Below are 20,783 nucleotides of genomic sequence, written 5' to 3' on the forward strand. Positions count from 1 at the left end.
GAGAACCGGGGGTATCGAGAACCGGGGTCTCGAGAACCGGGGACTCGGGATCTCGAGAACCGGGGGTATCGAGAACCGGGGTCTCGAGAACCGGGGACTCGGGATCTCGAGAACCGGGGGTCTCGAGAACCGGGGGTATCGAGAACCGGGATCTCGAGAACCGGGGGTATCGAGAACCAGGGTCTCGAGAACCGGGACTCGGGATCTCGAGAACCGGGGGTCTCGAGAACCGGGGACTCGGGATCTCGAGAACCGGGGGTCTCGAGAACCGGGGACTCGGGATCTCGAGAACCGGGGGTCTCGAGAACCGGGGACTCGGGATCTCGAGAACCGGGGGTCTCGAGAACCGGGGACTCGGGATCTCGAGAACCGGGGGTCTCGAGAACCGGGGACTCGGGATCTCGAGAACCGGGGGTCTCGAGAACCGGGGACTCGGGATCTCGAGAACCGGGAACTCGGGATCTCGAGAACCGGGGGTATCGAGAACCGGGATCTCGAGAACCAAGGGTCTCGAGAGGGCGATACGGAGGGGCGTTGATGACGACGATGATGATGACGACGGTGATGATGACGATGATGGTGATGATGACGATGATGGTGATGATGACGATGATGGTGATGATGGTTCTTAACCGGCGGGGGTGTAGGTAGGTAGGGGGGGGGGGAGTTTTGGTCATCCTGAGAGCCGGTCTCAAGACTGCGATCATCCTGAGACTCGAGGTTCTTATCCTGAGATCCGGGTCTCAAGACGCTGGTCCTGAGATCCGGGTCTCAAGACTTTGGAACAAATTCGTCTGCACGGTTTAAGTGCCAAGACCTTTTTTGGCGATGCCTCCGCGAATGACAATGATCACGGTCGCGTATAACCCTCTGTTGGAATTTCGAACCGTCTTTGAGTAACATCCATCCCACCTTTACATTATGAGACATCATTTGCCAGTAACAAGATATAGTAAATAGGTTTTACCCTTTTAACTGGCACAAAAACTGACACTTTTATTCAAGGCATCGTGTTTGCAATGACCACAACACAAGCAGTCAAAATGCAAACAAAAAGAGACAACTCTGATAATGATATTGGCACTGTCCTTGAATTTGATTGGTCCACACCCAAGAGATGGCTTTTCTTAGAGCCTAGTCTCCACTGGTGTTGGACCAGAAGATGCCAAAAGGCGTTAGTTAAAAGGGGAAAACCTATTACTCTATTTTGTTACTGGCAAAGGAGGTCTAATAATGTAAATCCATCCCACCTGTTGTCAGAGTGAGGTTTATTTACCGCATGCATACACACACACACAGGCAGGGACGCCTCTAGTTAGGGTCGAGTTGGGTTCCAAATGTCTGAAAGTCGATTTGTTCGCAAGCCCAACTTTAGTCCCTGTCGATTTCAAGCGATTCTGCGACGGCGTGTACACTAAACACGCATGCATGGCTTTAAAAGGTGCGTCATCTCCTGCAGTTGTAGATGCCACTGGTTCTTAACGTTCTGCAGATGTAGATGCCACTGGTTCTTCACGTTCTGCAGATGTAGATGCCACTGGTTCTTCACGTTCTGCAGATGTAGATGCCACTGGTTCTTCACGTTCTGTAGATGCCACTGGTTCTGCAGAAGTAGATGCCACTGGTTCTTAATGTTCTGCAGAAGTAGATCTTCACGTTCTGCAGATGTAGATGCCACTGGTTCTTCACGTTCCGCAGATGTAGATGCCACTGGTTCTTCACGTTCTGTAGATGTAGATGCCACTGGTTCTTCACGTTCTGTAGATGTAGATGCCACTGGTTCTTAACGTTCTGCAGATGTAGATGCCACTGGTTCTTCACGTTCTGCAGATGTAGATGCCACTGGTTCTTCACGTTCTGTAGATGCCGCTGGTTCTGCAGAAGTAGATGCCACTGGTTCTTAACGTTCTGCAGAAGTAGATGCAACTGGTTCTTCACGTTCTGTAGATGCCGCTGGTTCTGCAGATGTAGATGCCACTGGTTCTTAACGTTCTGCAGATGTAGATGCCACTGGTTCTTCACGTTCTGTAGATGTAGATGCCACTGGTTCTTCACGTTCTGTAGATGCCACTGGTTCTTAACGTTCTGCAGATGTAGATGCCACTGGTTCTTCACGTTCTGCAGATGTAGATGACACTGGTTCTTCACGTTCTGTAGATGTAGATGCCACTGGTTCTTCACGTTCTGCAGAAGTAGATGCCACTGATTCTTCACGTTCTGCAGAAGTAGATGCCACTGGTTCTTAACGTTCTGTAGATGCCACTGGTTCTTGACGTTCTGTAGATGTAGATGCCACTGGTTCTTGACGTTCTGTAGATGTAGATGCCACTGGTTCTTCACGTTCTGCAGATGTAGATGCCACTGGTTCTTGACGTTCTGTAGATGTAGATGCCACTGGTTCTTCACGTTCTGCAGATGTAGATGCCACTGGTTCTTCACGTTCTGTAGATGTAGATGCCACTGGTTCTTCACGTTCTGTAGATGTAGATGCCACTGGTTCTTCACGTTCTGCAGATGTAGATGCCACTGGTTCTTCACGTTCTGTAGATGTAGATGCCACTGGTTCTTTCTGCAGAAGTAGATGCCACTGGTTCTTTCTGCAGATGTAGATGCCACTGGTTCTTCACGTTCTGCAGATGTAGATGCCACTGGTTCTTCACGTTCTGCAGATGTAGATGCCACTGGTTCTTCACGTTCTGTAGATGTAGACGCCACTGGTTCTTTCTGCAGATGTAGATGCCACTGGTTCTTCACGTTCTGCAGAAGTAGATGCCACTGGTTCTTCACGTTCTGCAGATGTAGATGCCACTGGTTCTTTCTGCAGAAGTAGATGCCACTGGTTCTTTCTGCAGATGTAGATGCCACTGGTTCTTCACGTTCTGCAGATGTAGATGCCACTGGTTCTTCACGTTCTGCAGAAATAGATGCCACTGGTTCTTCACGTTCTGTAGATGTAGATGCCACTGGTTCTTCACGTTCTGTAGATGTAGATGCCACTGGTTCTTCACGTTCTGTAGATGTAGATGCCGCTGGTTCTTCACGTTCTGTAGATGCAGATGCCACTGGTTCTTCACGTTCTGTAGATGTAGATGCCACTGGTTCTTCACGTTCTGTAGATGTAGATGCCACTGGTTCTTCACGTTCTGTAGATGCCACTGGTTCTTCACGTTCTGTAGATGTAGATGCCACTGGTTCTTCACGTTCTGCAGATGTAGATGCCGCTGGTTCTTCACGTTCTGCAGATGTAGATGCCGCTGGTTCTTCACGTTCTGCAGAAGTAGATGCCACTGGTTCTTCACGTTCTGCAGAAGTAGATGCCACTGGTTCTTCACGTTCTGTAGATGCAGATGCCACTGGTTCTTCACGTTCTGCAGATGTAGATGCCGCTGGTTCTTCACGTTCTGCAGATGTAGATGCCGCTGGTTCTTCACGTTCTGTAGATGTAGATGCCGCTGGTTCTTCACGTTCTGCAGATGTAGATGCCACTGGTTCTTCACGTTCTGTAGATGTAGACGCCACTGGTTCTTCACGTTCTGTAGATGCAGATGCCACTGGTTCTTCACGTTCTGCAGAAGTAGATGCCACTGGTTCTTCACGTTCTGCAGAAGTAGATGCCACTGGTTCTTTCTGCAGATGTAGATGCCACTGGTTCTTCACGTTCTGCAGATGTAGATGCCACTGGTTCTTCACGTTCTGCAGATGTAGATGCCACTGGTTCTTCACGTTCTGCAGATGTAGATGCCACTGGTTCTTCATGTTCTACAGAAGTAGATGCCACTGGTTCTTCACGTTCTGTAGATGTAGATGCCACTGGTTGTTCACGTTCTGCAGAAGTAGATGCCGCTGGTTCTTCACGTTCTGCAGAAGTAGATGCCGCTGGTTCTTGACGTTCTGTAGATGCCACTGGTTCTTCACGTTCTGCAGAAGTAGATGCCACTGGTTCTTGACGTTCTGTAGATGCCACTGGTTCTTGACGTTCTGTAGATGCCGCTGGTTCTTCACTTTCTGCAGATGTAGATGCCACTGGTTCTTGACGTTCTGTAGATGCCACTGGTTCTTCACGTTCTGCAGAAGTAGATGCCGCTGGTTCTTCACTTTCTGCAGATGTAGATGCCACTGGTTCTTGACGTTCTGTAGATGCCACTGGTTCTTCACGTTCCGCAGAAGTAGATGCCACTGGTTCTTCACGTTCTGCAGAAGTAGATGCCGCTGGTTCTTCACTTTCTGCAGATGTAGATGCCACTGGTTCTTGACGTTCTGTAGATGCCACTGGTTCTTCACGTTCTGCAGATGTAGATGCCACTGGTTCTTCACGTTCTGCAGATGTAGATGCCACTGGTTCTTCACGTTCTGCAGATGTAGATGCCACTGGTTTTTCACGTTCTGTAGATGTAGATGCCACTGGTTGTTCACGTTCTGCAGATGTAGATGCCACTGGTTCTTTGCGTTCTGTAGATGTAGATGCCACTGGTTCTTAACGTTCTGCAGAAGTAGATGCCACTGGTTGTTCACGTTCTGCAGATGTAGATGCCACTGGTTCTTCACGTTCTGCAGAAGTAGATGCCACTGGTTCTTCACGTTCTGCAGAAGTAGATGCCACTGGTTCTTCACGTTCTGCAGATGTAGATGCCGCAGGTTCTTCACGTTCTGCAGATTCGGATGCCGCTAGCCCTAGAAAGAACAACCTACGTTATGGACCAGGTTTGTTGGTATCTCTGAAAGTTCGCAGGTCAAACGTTCAGCGGGAATGTGTGGGTGTGGGGTGTTTGTGGTGTTCCCCCTGTGTGTGTGTGTGTGTGTCCTAATGAGTTCCACGTTTTGCCGCGGCTTCCGCTTCGCGTTTTCCATCCGACCCATCCGACCCCTCCTCGTCGACGGTCGCCGCTTTGTTGATTTGCCTTTTTGGCTCGGAAGGAAAAGCGCTCGGCCCCCGGGGGGCCCCGAGTTGTTCGCTGTTGGCAATCCGGGTTGCTGTTTTGGGTCCGGTCGCGTTAATGTGCAAACGTGTTGTGAAAGAAGCCCGGCCGGCCGACCGACCGACACGGGGAATTGGTGATGTTGAGTGTCCCGTGAACAGGGCGTGCCAATTCGTTACTCGGTACAGAACTCGTGTGTAGGGGTATAGTACTGAGTGTAGTGTGTAGTTCTATAGCATAGCGTAGTGTATAGTAGTGTAGTGTGTATTGTGTAGTGTCGTGTATAGAGTATTGTGTAGCGTATAGTGTAGTGTTTAGCGTAGTGTATAGAGTAGTGTGTAGCGTATAATGTAGTATATAGTAGTGTCTAGCGTAGTGTCTAGCGTAGTGTTTAGTAGTGTATAGTAGTGTTTAGTAGTGTATAGTAGTGTTTAGCGTAGTGTATAGTAGTGTCTAGCGTAGTGTGTAGTGTATAGTAGTGTTTAGCGTAGTGTATAGTGTAGTGTATAGTAGTGTTTAGCGTAGTGTATAGTAGTGTTTAGCGTAGTGTATAGTAGTGTCTAGCGTAGTGTATAGTAGTGTTTAGTAGTGTATAGTAGTGTTTAGCGTAGTGTATAGTAGTGTCTAGCGTAGTGTGTAGTGTATAGTAGTGTTTAGCGTAGTGTATAGTGTAGTGTATAGTAGTGTTTAGCGTAGTGTATAGTAGTGTTTAGCGTAGTGTATAGTAGTGTCTAGCGTAGTGTATAGTAGTGTTTAGTAGTGTTTAGCGTAGTGTATAGTAGTGTCTAGCGTAGTGTGTAGTGTATAGTAGTGTTTAGCATAGTGTATAGTGTAGTGTATAGTAGTGTTTAGCGTAGTGTATAGTAGTGTTTAGCGTAGTGTATAGTAGTGTCTAGCGTAGTGTATAGTAGTGTTTAGTAGTGTATAGTGTTTACTAGTGTATAGTGTAGTGTATAGTAGTGTTTAGCGTAGTGTCTATTAGTGCTCAGCGTAGTGTATAGTAGTGTTTAGTAGTGTATAGTAGTGTTTAGCGTAGTGTCTAGTAGTGTCTAGCGTAGCGTGTATTGTGTAGTTAAACCCGCCACCACCCGACAGCCAATTAGTGAGGTTTAGTGTCACGTAGACATTGGCTGCGATCTGTTTATGCGGCAAACCTTACAAATTGACACGGCCAATCAGCGAGGTTTGCCAATTAGCCAATTTGTAAGGGGTGCCGATTAGCAAATTAGTGAGGAAGCCAATTTATATATTTACGTGAGCTAACCCCTCCCCCCCCCCAAAAAAAAACACCCTGTGTGGTGATGGTGGTGATGGTGTTGGTCGCAAAACCCTGTGTGGTGATGATGGTGATGGTGATGTCGGTCGCAAAACCCTGTGTGGTGATGATGGTGATGTTGGTCGCAAAACCCTGCGTGGTGATGATGGTGATGTTGGTCGCAAAACCCTGCGTGGTGATGATGGTGATGATGTCGGTCGCAAAACCCTGTGTGATGATGATGGTGGTGATGATGGTGATGTCGGTCGCAAAACCCTGTGTGGTGATTATGCTGGTGGTGATGATGCTGGTGATGATGTCTGTCGCAAAACCCTGCGTGGCCGATGGTTTGTTTTTTTGTCGCCGCGAATTTTTTTTGTAACGCTCTCTCTCTTGAAGAAGAAGAACAAGAAGATGAAGACGAAGAACAAGAAGATGAAGAACAAGAAGATGAAGACGTCTCGGGAAGAAGCCGCAAGGACGCGGGAAAGGAAAAGCCGCGGGGATAGTTGGGGGGGGTGGGTGGGTGGTGGGTGGGGGGTGGTGGTGGGGGGGGGTGGGGGGTGGTGGTGGGGGGGGACACTTGGTGTTGCGGACGCGTGCCGCGCCGTCTCGGCCTCCGAGGGGCTCCTCCGCTCGCTGGACCACGGGCGGACGAGCGAGCGGCGGGGGGGGGGGGGCTCTGTCGGATAACACTCTGGGACCCCCCCCCTTACCCCTCCCCAGCGAGGCCCCTATGCTCACTCAAGCCCCTCGCCCTGGTCCCCAGGGCACTGGTCCTGAGGCCCTGATCCTGAGGCCCTGGTCCCCAGGCCACTGATCCCAAGGCCCTGGTCTCCAGGACACTGATCCCGAGGCCCTAATCCTGAGGCCCTGGTCCCCAGGCCACTGATCCCAAGGCCCTGATCCTGAGGCCCTGATCCCGAGACCCTGGTCCCCAGGACACTGATCCCGAGGCCCTGGTCCCCAGGACACTGATCCCGAGGCCCTGGTCCCCAGGATTACTGGGTGCTACTCGCTCACAGCGCACTTACCCCAGCAGCCTGTTGCAGGCTTGAGTGGGGTGGCTTCTGTGTGCGAGACTCGCCCTAATTATGACACTATCACAGCTGATTTAAAGCTTTCGTGACTGCAGTAAATCATATTAAATTTTGATTTAAAGCTTTCGTGACTGCAGTAAATCATATTCTTAGTCCTTTAGGTAAAGTCACGTTGAAGGGAAACAGCGAAATAATAAAATATGTATAAAACAATAAAAATTCTCAACGACGTTTCGACCATAACACAAACCAACACACCTGAAGATGACCGTTTGTGTTGTGGTCGAAACGTCGTGAGAATTTTTTTTGAAGTTTTATATATTTATTTTATTATTTTGTTGTTTCCCTTCAACGTGACTTTACCGAGAGAACTAAGGATATGATCACAGCTGTCTCGACCACCGGACGGGTTCCGCAGAGGATCGGAAGGATGTCCCTTGGGTGGGTCCTGATGTTGCAGTGCCTCAAATCCTAGAAGTAGCTGTGACCCCCTGTGTGAGTGGCTGGCCGAGGTGCCATCTGTGTGAGGAAGTACCGAGGGCGATCCGGAGTCTTGAGACCAGGAAAGGCGGCACCGGGCAGAGATGATCTCCCAAGAGAAATGCTGAGGGAGGGTTGGCGTTTGTGCACAGACTGCCCTATATGACATCATAACAACGGGCTGGACCACTGGACGGGTTCCGCAGGATTGGAAAGGATGCCCTGGTGGTCCCCCCCCCCTCTTTAAGAGGGGGGACCGCACAGACTGTAACAACTACAGGGGCATCTCACTCCTCAGTGTGCCGGGAAAGGTCCTGGCAAGGATTATTCAACATCGCCTTGCCAGGCATGCTGAGGAGAGGCTTGCGGAGCCCCAATGCGGTTTCAGGAAAGGGCGGTCCTGCACAGATGCCATATTTTCTGTCCGTCTGCTACAGCAGAGGTGTAGGGAATTCCAACAAGAACTACATCTCTGCTTTATTGACCTGGTCAAGGCCTTTGATACCATCCGTAGGCCTGGGCTCTGGGTTGTTCTTCGTGCTTTCGGAGTCCCTGACCCCCTGCTCACGATCATTAAGGACCTTCATGATGGTGAGCGGGCCCGGGTAAAACTACGTGGCCGGGAGTCGGAGCCATTCCCTGTACACCTTGGGGTGCGACAGGGATGTTCCTCTGGCTCCCACACATTGTTTAACATCTTGTTGGTAGTGATGGTGCTGGTGATGATGTTGGTAGCGATGGTGGGAGAATTGGTGATGCGGGCACTCCAGCGATCTTGTGGTAGTGGCGGTGATGATGATGGTAGAGATGGCGGTGATGTTGGTAGCGATGGCGGTGTTATGGTGATGGCGGCGGTGATGTTGATGATGTTGGCAGCGATGGCGGTGTTATGGTGATGGCAGCGGCGGTGATGATGATGTTGGTACCGATGGTGGCGGCGGTGATGTTGGTAGCGATGACGGTGTTATGGTGATGGCAGCGGCGGTGATGATGTTGGTAGCGATGGCGGTGTTATGGTGATGGCGGCGGCGGTGATGATGATGTTGGTACCGATGGTGGCGGCCGTGATGTTGGTAGCGATGGCGGTGTTACGGTGATGTTGGTAGCGATGGCGGTGTTACGGTGATGGCAGCGGCGGTGATGATGTTGGTAGCGATGGCGGTGTTACGGTGATGTTGGTAGCGATGGCGGTGTTATGTTGATGGTAGCGATGGCGGTGATGATGTTGGTAGCGATGGCGGTGTTATGGTGATGGCGGCGGCGGTGATGATGATGTTGGTAGCGATGGTGGCGGCGGTGATGTTGGTAGCGATGGCGGTGTTATGGTGATGGCAGTGGCGGCGATGATGATGTTGGTAGCGATGGCGGTGTTATGTTGATGGCGGCGGCGATGATGATGTTGGTAGCGATGGTGGCGGCGGTGATGATGTTGGTAGCGATGGCGGTGTTATGGTGATGGCAGCGGCGGCGATGATGATGTTGGTAGCGATGGCGGTGTTATGGTGATGGCGGTGATGATGATGTTGGTAGCGATGGTGGTGTTATGGTGATGGCGGCGGCGGTGATGATGATGTTGGTAGCGATGGTGGCGGCGGTGTTATGGTGGCGGCGGTGATGATGATGTTGGTAGCGATGGCGGTGTTATGGTGATGGCAGCGGCGGCGATGATGATGTTGGTAGCGATGGCGGTGTTACGGTGATGGCGGCGGCGGTGATGATGATGTTGGTAGCGATGGTGGTGTTGATGATGTTGGTAGCGATGGTGGCGGCGGTGATGATGATGTTGGGAGCGATGGCGGTGTTATGGTGATGGCGGCGGCGGCGGTGATGATGATGTTGGTAGCGATGGCGGTGATGGCGGAAGAGACGGTGACGCGGGCGATTGACCGTTGTTGTTATGGTGGCAGTGGTGGTAGTGATGGCGCGGGAATCGTTGACACGGGCGCGAGATCGGCGCTACGGTGATGTTACGGTGATGTTGCGGTGACGACGGCGGCGGCGGTGATGATGTGGTGGTGATAGCAGCGGCGGTGATGTAGGTAGATAAGGCGGCGGCGGCGGCGATGATGATGTTGGGGTGGTGATGGCGGCGGTGGCGGTGTCCGTGGTGATGGCGGGAGGTGGTGGCGTCGATGTTTGTTAGCGTTTCCGACGCTACACGCACGTCACTCGTGTGGAGTTGGCGATGTTGGGCCGCGGTGGTGATGGCGGTCCAGTGTGTCGTGATGATGATGATGATGTTAACGACGACGACGATGATGATGATGATGACGATGATGATGATGGCGATGGGTGGCCAGGCGCCGAGCGTGATGGGTACGGGTTGCTGTTTGTTAGCGTTAAAAACGCACACACACACACACACGCGCGTGTGGGAGCTGGCGATGTCGGTAGCGGTGGCGATGGTGTGCTTACAGTTTGTGGCGATGGCGATGTTGGCGTTAGTGGCAGACCTTGCCTTGGCGCTGTTCTGCTAGCGCTACTAAACTTTAAAACTAAACAAAAATTTTTTTTTTTTAATTGTTCCTGCTGGCGAGGCTCCTCATCGGATAGACAAGCGGTGACTGGACAATCGTCGCACGGAATGATAACAGCCCGACCACAGTGGCTGACATCGTCAACGTGTGGGAGAATTCCTAGCGGCAACCAGGCGCTTGAATCGTGCGACGTCGATTCTAACAATCTTAAAGCGGCCACGGGGAGAGAGACGCAGACTCCGAATATGCAGCAGCTGCGTACCGGGCGAGGTAGTCAACATCTCCGAGGCACTGTGATGATGATCGTGATCTAACCCACGACCTGCGTACCAGGCGAGGTAGTCAACATCTCGCAGCCAACGTGGTGATGATGATAGTGATCGAACCCACGACCTCCTGCGTACCGGGCGAGGTAGCCAACATCTCACAGCCACCTGTGATGATGATGATGATAGAGATCTAACCCACGACCTCCTGCGTACCCTAACCCACGACCTCCTGCGTACCGGGCGAGGTAGTCAACATCTCACGGCCACCTGTGGTGATGATGATCGTGATCGAACCCACGACCTCCTGCGTACCAGGCGAGGTAGCCAACATCTCCGAGCCACCGTGATGATGATGATAGAGATCTAACCCAAGGTCTCCTGCGTACCGGGCGAGGTAGCCAACATCTCCCAGCCACCTGTGGTGATGATGATAGTGATCGAACCCACGACCTCCTGCGTACCGGGTGAGGTAGCCAACATCTCCGAGCCACCGTGGTGATGATGATAGAGATCTAACCCAAGGTCTCCTGCGTACCGGGCGAGGTAGCCAACATCTCCGAGCCACCGTGGCGTCCACACAGCGTTGGTGCCGGCAGACGCACGCACTCACTCACGCACGCACGATGTCGGCGGTGTTCGTAAGGGTGGCCGCTGCAGTTTTGTCGCGATGGCGATGATGATGTCGGCGGCGATGATGATGGCGGCGATGATGATGGCGGCGATGATGATGTCGGCGGCGATGATGATGTCGGCGGCGATGATGATGTCGGCGGCGATGATGATGTCGGCGGCGATGATGATGTCGGCGGCGATGATGATGTCGGCGGTGATGATGTCGGCGGTGATGATGTCGGCGGTGATGATGTCGGCGATGATGATGTCGTCGTCGGCGATGATGATGATGTCGGCGGCGATGATGATGATGATGATGTCGGCGGCGATGATGATGATGTCGGCGGCGATGATGATGATGTCGGCGGCGATGATGATGTCGGCGGTGGCGGGGGGGCGATGGCGGGGGGCGATGTCCACGGCGACGTTGATGGCGGTGACGGGAGATGCCTGCGCTGTTCGCCGCGACGTTGCCGGGCGGCGGCAGACCGTGCCGTGGCGGTGTTAACCGTGCGAACCACCTTGTGGCGGCGGCGGCGGTGATGTTGGTGTGATGGTGGCGATGTTGGTGTGACGGTGGTGATGTTGGTGTGACGGTGGCGATGTTGGTGTGACGGCGGTGGCGATGTTGGTGTGACGGTGGCGATGTTGGTGTGACGGTGGCGATGTTGGTGTGACGGTGGCGATGTTGGTGTGACGGCGGCGATGTTGGTGTGACGGCGGTGATTTTGGTGTGACGGTGGCGGTGATGTTGGTGTGACGGCGGTGATGTTGTGACGGCGACGGTGGCGATGTTCGTGTACCGGTGGGGGCGATGGCGATGCTGCCGATGTTTTGTTGATGCCGTGACGGTGACGATGTTGATGACGGGCGGACGATGGTCGAGGTGGCCAGGCTTGGGGGTCGGTGATGGCGCGGCGATGGTGCCGACTCGGTTCGATGCGATGGTTGTGCTGACGCGTGTGTCTGTGTGTGTCTGTGTGTGTCTGTGTGTGTGTCTGTGTGTGTGTGTGTGCGTCTGTCTGTGTGTGTGTGCGTCTGTGTGTGTGTGTGTCTGTGTGTGTGTCTGTGTGTGTGTGTCTGTCTGTGTGTGTGTGTGTCTGTGTGTGCGTCTGTGTGTGTGTCTGTGTGTGCGTCTGTGCGTCTGTCTGTGTGTGTGTGTGTCTGTGTGTGTCTGTGTGTGTCTGTGTGTGTGCGTCTGTCTGTGTGTGTCTGTGTGTGTGCGTCTGTCTGTGTGTGTCTGTGTGTGTGCGTCTGTCTGTGTGTGTGTCTGTGCGTCTGTCTGTGTGTGTGTCTGTTCGTCTGTCTGCGTGACTCTCAGCTCCCAGAGATCCGAGCATGGGCCGTGAGCAACGCGACCACGGTGAGTGCTCGCTACTCACCTCGCCACTCACCTCGCTACTCACCTCGCCGCTCACCTCGCTACTCACCTCGCCGCTCACCTCGCCACTCACCTCGCTACTCACCCCGCTGCTCACCTCGCCGCTCACCTCGCCGCTCACCTCGCTGCTCACCTCGCCGCTCACCTCGCCGCTCACCTCGCTACTCACCCCCACTCCACTACTCACCCCCACTCCGCTACTCACTGCCACGCCGCTTAGACTATATATGCAACAGCAGGCATCGTCAGGGTCGGGATCTAACCCACGACCTTCTGTGTACCAGGCGAGGTAGTCAACATCTCCCTGCCACCGTGGTGATGATAGTGATCTAACCCACGACTTCCTGCGTACCAGGCGAGGTAGTCAACATCTCTCAGCCACCGTGGTGATGATGATAGTGATCTAACCCACGACCTCCTGCGTACCGGGCGAGGTAGTCAACATCTCAGCCACCGTAGTGATGTTGGAGATCTAACCCACGACCTCCTGCGTAGCGGGCGAGGTAGTCAACATCTCCCAGCCAACGTGGTGATGATGCAGATCTAACTCACGACCTCCTGCGTACCAAGCGAGGTAGTCAGCATCTCCCAGCCACCGTGGTGATGATAGTGATCTAACCCACGACCTCCTGCGTACCGGGCGAGGTTATCAACATCTCCCAGCCACCGTGGTGATGATAGTGATCTAACCCACGACCTCCTGCGTACCAGGCGAGGTAGTCACCATCGTGGTGATGGTAGTGATGTAACCCACGACCTCCTGCGTACCAGGCGAAGTAGTCAACATCGTGGTGATGATAGTGATCTAACCCACGACCTCCTGCATATCGGGCGAGGTAGTCAGCATCTCCCAGCCACCGTGGTGATGATAGTGATGTAACCCACGACCTCCTGCGTACCGGGCGAGGTAGTCAACATCTCCCAGCCACCGTGGCTATGATGATAGTGATCTAACCCACGACCTCCTGCGTACCGGGCGAGGTAGTCAACATCTCCCAGCCACCGTGGCTATGATAGTGATCTAACCCACGACCTCCTGCATACCAGGCGAGGTAGTCAACATCTCCCAGCCACCGTGGTGATGATGGAGATCTAACCCACGACCTCCTGCGTACCGGGCGAGGTAGTCAACATCTCCCAGCCACCGTGGCGATGATGATAGTGATCTAACCCACGACCTCCTGCGTACCAGGCGAGGTAGTCAACATCGTGGTGATGATAGTGATCTAACCCACGACCTCCTGCGTGCCAGGCGAGGTAGTCACCATGTCACCCCCTCCCCTCCACCACCAGGCGAGGTGGACAACTCTGAGAACAACACCATCTTCGTGCAGGGCCTGGGGGAAGAGATCACCGCAGAGGAGATAGCGGAGCACTTCAAGCAGGTCGGCGTCGTCAAGGTGGGTGGGGAGGGTCGGTGGGGAGGGTGGGTGGGTGAGTAGTTGGTGGGTGAGTGAGAGGGTGGGTGAGTGGGTGAGTGAGTGGTGAGTGAGAGCTGTTGTGTGGGTGGGTGAGTGAGTGGTGAGTGAGAGCTGTGTGGGTGAGTGGTGAGTGAGATCTGTTGTGTGGGTGAGAGTGGTGAGTGAGATCTGTTGTGTGGGTGAGTGAGTGGTGAGTGAGATCTGTTGTGTGGGTGAGTGGTGAGTGAGTGGTGAGTGAGATCTGTTGTGTGGGTGAGTGAGTGGTGAGTGAGATCTGTATGGGTGAGTGAGTGGTGAGTGAGAGCTCTGTATGGGTGAGTGAGTGGTGAGTGAGATCTGTGTGGGTGAGTCAGTGGTGGGTGAGTGAGTGAGTGGTGAGATCTGTTGTGTGAGTGAGTGAGTGGTGAGTGAGATCTGTTGTGTGGGTGAGTGAGTGGTGAGTGAGTAGTGAGTGAGTGGTGAATGAGAGCTCTGTGTGGGTGAGTGAGTGGTGAGTGAGAGCTCTGTGTGGGTGAGTGAGTGGTGAGTGAGAGCTCTGTGTGGGTGAGTGAGTGGTGAGTGAGAGCTCTGTGTGGGTGAGTGAGTGGTGAGTGAGAGCTCTGTGTGGGTGAGTGAGTGGTGAGTGAGAGCTCTGTGTGGGTGAGTGAGTGGTGAGTGAGAGCTCTGTGTGGGTGAGTGAGTGGTGAGTGAGAGCTCTGTGTGGGTGAGTGAGTGGTGAGTGAGAGCTCTGTGTGGGTGAGTGAGTGGTGAGTGAGAGCTCTGTGTGGGTGAGTGAGTGGTGAGTGAGAGCTCTGTGTGGGTGAGTGAGTGGTGAGTGAGAGCTCTGTGTGGGTGAGTGAGTGGTGAGTGAGAGCTCTGTGTGGGTGAGTGAGTGGTGAGTGAGAGCTCTGTGTGGGTGAGTGAGTGGTGAGTGAGAGCTCTGTGTGGGTGAGTGAGTGGTGAGTGAGAGCTCTGTGTGGGTGAGTGAGTGGTGAGTGAGAGCTCTGTGTGGGTGAGTGAGTGGTGAGTGACTACTGCTGCCGTACTGCTGCTGTACACCGCTGTACACCGCTATCGCCGTCAGATCAACAAGCGCACGGAGCGCCCCATGATCAACGTCTACACGGACCGCGAGACCGGCAGGCCCAAGGGCGAGGCGACCGTCTCCTTCGAAGACCCCCCCACAGCCAAGGCGGCCATCGAGTGGTTTGACGGTGAGGGGGGTGTGGAGTGCGTGGGGTGTGGGTGTGGGGTGTGTCGTTTGGGAGTGTACACGTGTCTACGTATGCATATAGGAATGTGTGTATATACGTGTGTGTGTGTATATACGTGTGTGTGTATGTGTCTGTGTGTGTATACGTGTGTGGGTGTGTCTGTGTGTAGGTGTGTGTGTATATACGTGTGTAGGTGTGTGTGTGTATATACGTGTGTGTGTGTATATGTGTGTGTATATACGTGTGTGTGTATATACGTGTGTAGGTGTGTCTGTGTGTGTATATATACGTGTGTAGGTGTGTCTGTGTGTGTATATACGTGTGTGTCTGTGTGTGTATACGTGTGTGGGTGTGTCTGTGTGTGTGTATATACGTGTGTGTCTGTATAGGTGTGTCTGTGTGTGTATAGGTGTGTCTGTGTGTGTGTGTATATACGTGTGTCTGTGTGTGTGTGTATATACGTGTGTGGGTGTGTGTCTGTGTGTGTATATACGTGTCTGTGTGTGTCTGTGTGTGTGTGTGTCTGTGTGTGTGTATATACGTGTGTAGGTGTGTGTGTGTATATATACGTGTGTGTGTGTATATACGTGTGTAGGTGTGTGTGTGTGTATATATACGTGTGTGTGTGTGTGTATATACGTGTGTAGGTGTGTGTGTGTATATATACGTGTGTAGGTGTGTGTGTGTATATATACGTGTGTGTGTATATACGTGTGTGGGTGTGTGTCTGTGTGTGTGTATATACGTGTGTGGGTGTGTCTGTGTGTGTATATACGTGTGTAGGTGTGTGTCTGTGTGTGTGTGTGTATACGTGTGTAGGTGTGTGTATATACGTGTGTAGGTGTGTGTGTATATACGTGTGTGGGTGTGTGTGTATATACGTGTGTGGGTGTGTGTCTGTGTGTGTGTATATACGTGTGTAGGTGTGTGTGTGTGTATATACGTGTGTGGGTGTGTGTCTGTGTGTGTGTATATACGTGTGTAGGTGTGTGTCTGTGTGTGTGTGTATACGTGTGTAGGTGTGTGTGTGTGTGTATACGTGTGTGGGTGTGTGTCTGTGTGTAGCGGTTAGCGCTACGGACCTGGCGACCCGGGTTCGATTCCCGCTCACGGCCAACACCGGTGACGATTATCTGAACCGGTCCCGGGGCCTCCCCTAGGTCGACTCGGCCTCAAATGAGTACCTGGTGCGGTGTGCAGTTAAACATCGCCACTTGGGGGAGACAAAGGCGGTCGGGCGTGGTAGCTGGCCACCCACACCTCGTGTACCGTTACCGGCCTTCATAGGTGCTCGCTAACAGCACTTGCCCCTACAGTCTGTTAAGGCTATACGGGGGATCTTTGTTTGTCTGTGTGTGTGTAGATACGTGTGTGTATATAATTGTGTGTGTGTATAATTGTGTGTGTATATAATTGTGTGTGTGTGTATATAATTGTGTGTGTGTGTATATAATTGTGTGTGTGTGTATATAATTGTGTGTGTGTGTATATAATTGTGTGTGTGTATATAATTGTGTGTGTGTATATAATTGTGTGTGTGTATATAATTGTGTGTGTGTATATAATTGTGTGTGTGTGTATATAATTGTGTGTGTGTGTATATAATTGTGTGTGTGTGTATATAATTGTGTGTGTGTATATATAATTGTGTGTGTGTGTATATAATTGTGTGTGTGTATATAATTGTGTGTGTGTGTATATAATTGTGTGTGTGTGTATATAATTGCGTGTGTATATAATTGTGTGTGTGTGCCGTTCCCAGGCAAGGAGTTCAATGGCAAGAAGCTCAAGGTGGTGTTTGCGCGACGCCGCACGGACATGGGCATGCGCGGGGGCATGGGCGGCCGGGGCATGCCCATGGGACGGGGAGGTAACTCGCTCGCCCACATGCTCACCCGCTCGCTCGCCCACTCGCTCACCCGCTCGCTCACCCGCTCGCTCAACCACCCGCTCGCCCACTCGCTCACCCGCTCGCTCACCCACTTTCTCACCCGCTTTTAGCTCACCCACTTGATCGCTCACCCACCTACTAGCTCACCCACTTGATCACTCACCCACCCACTCACTCACCCACTACTAGCTCACCCACTCACTCACTCACTACTCTTTCACCCCCTCGATCACTCACCCACCCACTCGCTCGCCCACTACTCTCTCACCCACTCGTTCACTCACTCACCCACTCACTCACCCACTCACTCACCCACTACTCTCTCACCCACTACTCTCTCACCCACTCATTCACTCACCCACCCACCCACTACTCTCTCACCCCCTCGTTCACTCACTCACCCACTCACTCACTACTCTCTCACTCACTCACCCACCCACTCACTCACTCGCCCACTACTAGCTCACCCACTCGTTCACTTGCCCACCCACTCACTCACTCGCCCACTACTAGCTCACCCACTCGTTCACTTGCCCACCCACTCGCTCGCCCACTACTCTCTCACCCACTCGTTCACTCACTCACCCACCCACTACTCTCTCACCCACTCGTTCACTCACCCACCCACTCGCTCGCCCACTCGTTCACTCACTCACCCACCCACTACTCTCTCACCCACTCTTTCACTCACCCACCCACTCGCTCGCCCACTACTCTCTCACCCCCTCGTTCACTCACTCACCCACCCACCCACTCACTCACTCGCCCACTCACTCTCTCACCCACTCACCCACTCACTCACTCACCCACTACTCTCTCACCCCATCGTTCACTCACTCACCCACCCACTCACTCACCCACTACTCTCTCACCCGCTCGTTCACTCACCCACTACCCTCTCACCCACTCGTTCACTCACCCACCCACTCGCTCGCCCACTCGCTCACCCACCACTCACCCACTACTCTCTCACCCGCTCGTTCACTCACCCACTACTCTCTCACCCCCTCGTTCACTCACCCACTCACTCACTCACCCACTACTCTCTCACCCACCCACTCACTCACTCACCCACTACTCTCTCACCCCCTCGTTCACTCGCCCACCCACTCACTCGCCCACTCGCTCACCCACCACTCACTCACTCGATCACTCACCCACCCATTCACTCGCCCACTCGCTCACCCACCACTCACCCACTCGATCACTCACCCACCCACTCACTCGCCCACTCGCTCACCCACCACTCACCCACTCGATCACTCATCCACCCACCCACTACTCTCTCACCCACTCGTTCACTCACCCACCCACTCGCTCGCCCACTCGTTCACTCACTCACCCACCCACTACTCTCTCACCCACTCTTTCACTCACCCACCCACTCGCTCGCCCACTACTCTCTCACCCCCTCGTTCACTCACTCACCCACCCACTCACTCACTCGCCCACTCACTCTCTCACCCACTCACCCACTCACTCACTCACCCACTACTCTCTCACCCCATCGTTCACTCACTCACCCACCCACTCACTCACCCACTACTCTCTCACCCGCTCGTTCACTCACCCACTACCCTCTCACCCACTCGTTCACTCACCCACCCACTCGCTCGCCCACTCGCTCACCCACCACTCACCCACTACTCTCTCACCCGCTCGTTCACTCACCCACTACTCTCTCACCCCCTCGTTCACTCACCCACTCACTCACCCACTACTCTCTCACCCACCCACTCACTCACTCACCCACTACTCTCTCACCCCCTCGTTCACTCGCCCACCCACTCACTCGCCCACTCGCTCACCCACCACTCACTCACTCGATCACTCACCCACCCATTCACTCGCCCACTCGCTCACCCACCACTCACCCACTCGATCACTCACCCACCCACTCACTCGCCCACTCGCTCACCCACCACTCACCCACTCGATCACTCATCCACCCACCCACTCACTCACCTACTCACTCACCCACTACTCTTTCACCCCCTCGTTCACTCACCCACCCACTCACTCGCTCACCCACTACCCTCTCACCCACTCGATCACTCACCCACCCACTCACTCGCCCACTCGTTCACTCACCCACCCACTCACTCGCCCACTCGCTCACCCACCACTCGCCCACTCGATCACTCACCCACCCACCCACTCACCCACTCGCTCACCCACCACTCGCCCACTCGATCACTCATCCACCCACTCACCCACTCACTCACCCACTACTCTTTCACCCCCTCGTTCACTCACCCACCCACTCACTCACCCACTACCCTCTCACCCACTCGTTCACTCACCCACCCACTCACTCGCCCACTCGCTCACCCACCACTCACCCACTCGATCACTCATCCACCCACCCACTCACTCACCCACTCACTCACCCACTACTCTTTCACCCCCTCGTTCACTCACCCACCCACTCACTCGCTCACCCACTACCCTCTCACCCACTCGTTCACTCACCCACCCACTCACTCGCCCACTCGCTCACTCACCACTCACCCACTCGATCACTCACCCACTCGTTCACTCACCCACTCGATCACTCACCCACCCACTCACTCGCCCACTACCCTCTCACCCACTCGATCACTCACCCACCCACTCACTCGCCCACTACCCTCTCACCCACTCGATCACTCACCCACCCACTCACTCGCCCACTACCCTCTCACCCACTCGATCACTCACCCACCCACTCACTCGCCCACTCGCTCACCCACCACTCGCCCACTCGATCACTCCCCCACCCACCCACTCGCCCACTCGCTCACCCACCACTCGCCCACTCGATCACCCACCCACCCACCCACGAGCTCACCCTCTTGTTGTTGTTGTTTGTGTGCGTTGCAGGCCCCGGCTGGGGGGGTCGTGACCTTGGCGGTGGCTTTGGGGGCCGCGGTGGGGGGCCCAACACCCCCCACAGGGAGGGAGACTGGCAATGCCCCAACCCGTGAGGGCAAACCGCCTCAGACTCACTCACACAGACTCACTCACTCACTCAGACTCACTCATTCACTTAGACTCACTCAGACTCACTCACTCAGACTCACACAGATTCACTTACACAGACTCACTCACACAGACTCACTCAGACTCACTCACTCACACAGACTCACTCACTCAGACTCACTCACTCACTCACACAGACTCACTCACTCACACAGACTCACTCACTCAGACTCACTCAGACTCACACAGATTCACTTACACAGACTCACTCACACAGACTCACTCACACAGACTCACACAGACTCACCCACTCACTCAGACTCACTCACTCAGACTCACTCATTCACACAGACTCACTCACTCACACAGACTCACTCACACAGACTCACTCAGACTCACTCATTCACACAGACTCACTCACACAGACTCACTCACACAGACTCACTCACACAGACTCACTCACTCACACAGACTCACTCACACAGACTCACTCACTTAGACTCACTCACTCACTCAGACTCACTCACTCAGACTCACTCACTCAGACTCACTCAGACTCACTCAGACTCACTCACTCACACAGACTCACTCAGACTCACTCAGACTCACTCACTCACTCAGACTCACTCACTCACTCAGACTCACTCACACAGACTCACACAGACTCACTCACTCAGACTCACTCAGACTCACTCACTCACTCAGACTCACTCACTCAGACTCACTCACTCACTCAGACTCACTCACACAGACTCACACAGACTCACTCAGACTCACTCACTCAGACTCACTCACTCACTCAGACTCACTCAGACTCACTCACTCACTCAGACTCACACAGACTCACTCACTCACTCAGACTCACTCACACAGACTCACACAGACTC

General features: G+C 53.6%; 1 protein-coding gene and 1 long non-coding RNA gene across 4 annotated transcripts in view; both read left to right on the forward strand.

Moving 5' to 3' along the window:
- The window catches only part of LOC116937441 (uncharacterized), a 71,610-nt gene that overhangs the window by 25,943 nt on the left and 24,884 nt on the right, over positions 1 to 20,783 (forward strand). For all 3 annotated transcript variants that reach the window (XM_032944536.2, XM_076057756.1, XM_076057757.1), the window contains exons 11-15: positions 12,371 to 12,412; positions 13,724 to 13,830; positions 14,915 to 15,044; positions 16,807 to 16,914; positions 19,798 to 19,897. In XM_032944536.2, the coding sequence (XP_032800427.2) occupies positions 12,371 to 12,412; positions 13,724 to 13,830; positions 14,915 to 15,044; positions 16,807 to 16,914; positions 19,798 to 19,897 (487 nt within the window). The remainder of the gene's footprint in view (positions 1 to 12,370; positions 12,413 to 13,723; positions 13,831 to 14,914; positions 15,045 to 16,806; positions 16,915 to 19,797; positions 19,898 to 20,783) is intronic.
- Positions 6,750 to 12,370, forward strand: LOC142907866 (uncharacterized). Its single transcript, XR_012931312.1, has 2 exons — positions 6,750 to 10,682; positions 10,981 to 12,370. It is a non-coding gene; the product is annotated as an uncharacterized LOC142907866 (long non-coding RNA).

The sequence above is a fragment of the Petromyzon marinus genome, chromosome 84 (genome assembly GCF_048934315.1).
Source record: "Petromyzon marinus isolate PM22_M1 ecotype Great Lakes invasive population chromosome 84, UKy_Petmar_22M1.pri1.0, whole genome shotgun sequence".
In the NCBI taxonomy this organism is placed as follows: domain Eukaryota; kingdom Metazoa; phylum Chordata; class Hyperoartia; order Petromyzontiformes; family Petromyzontidae; genus Petromyzon; species Petromyzon marinus.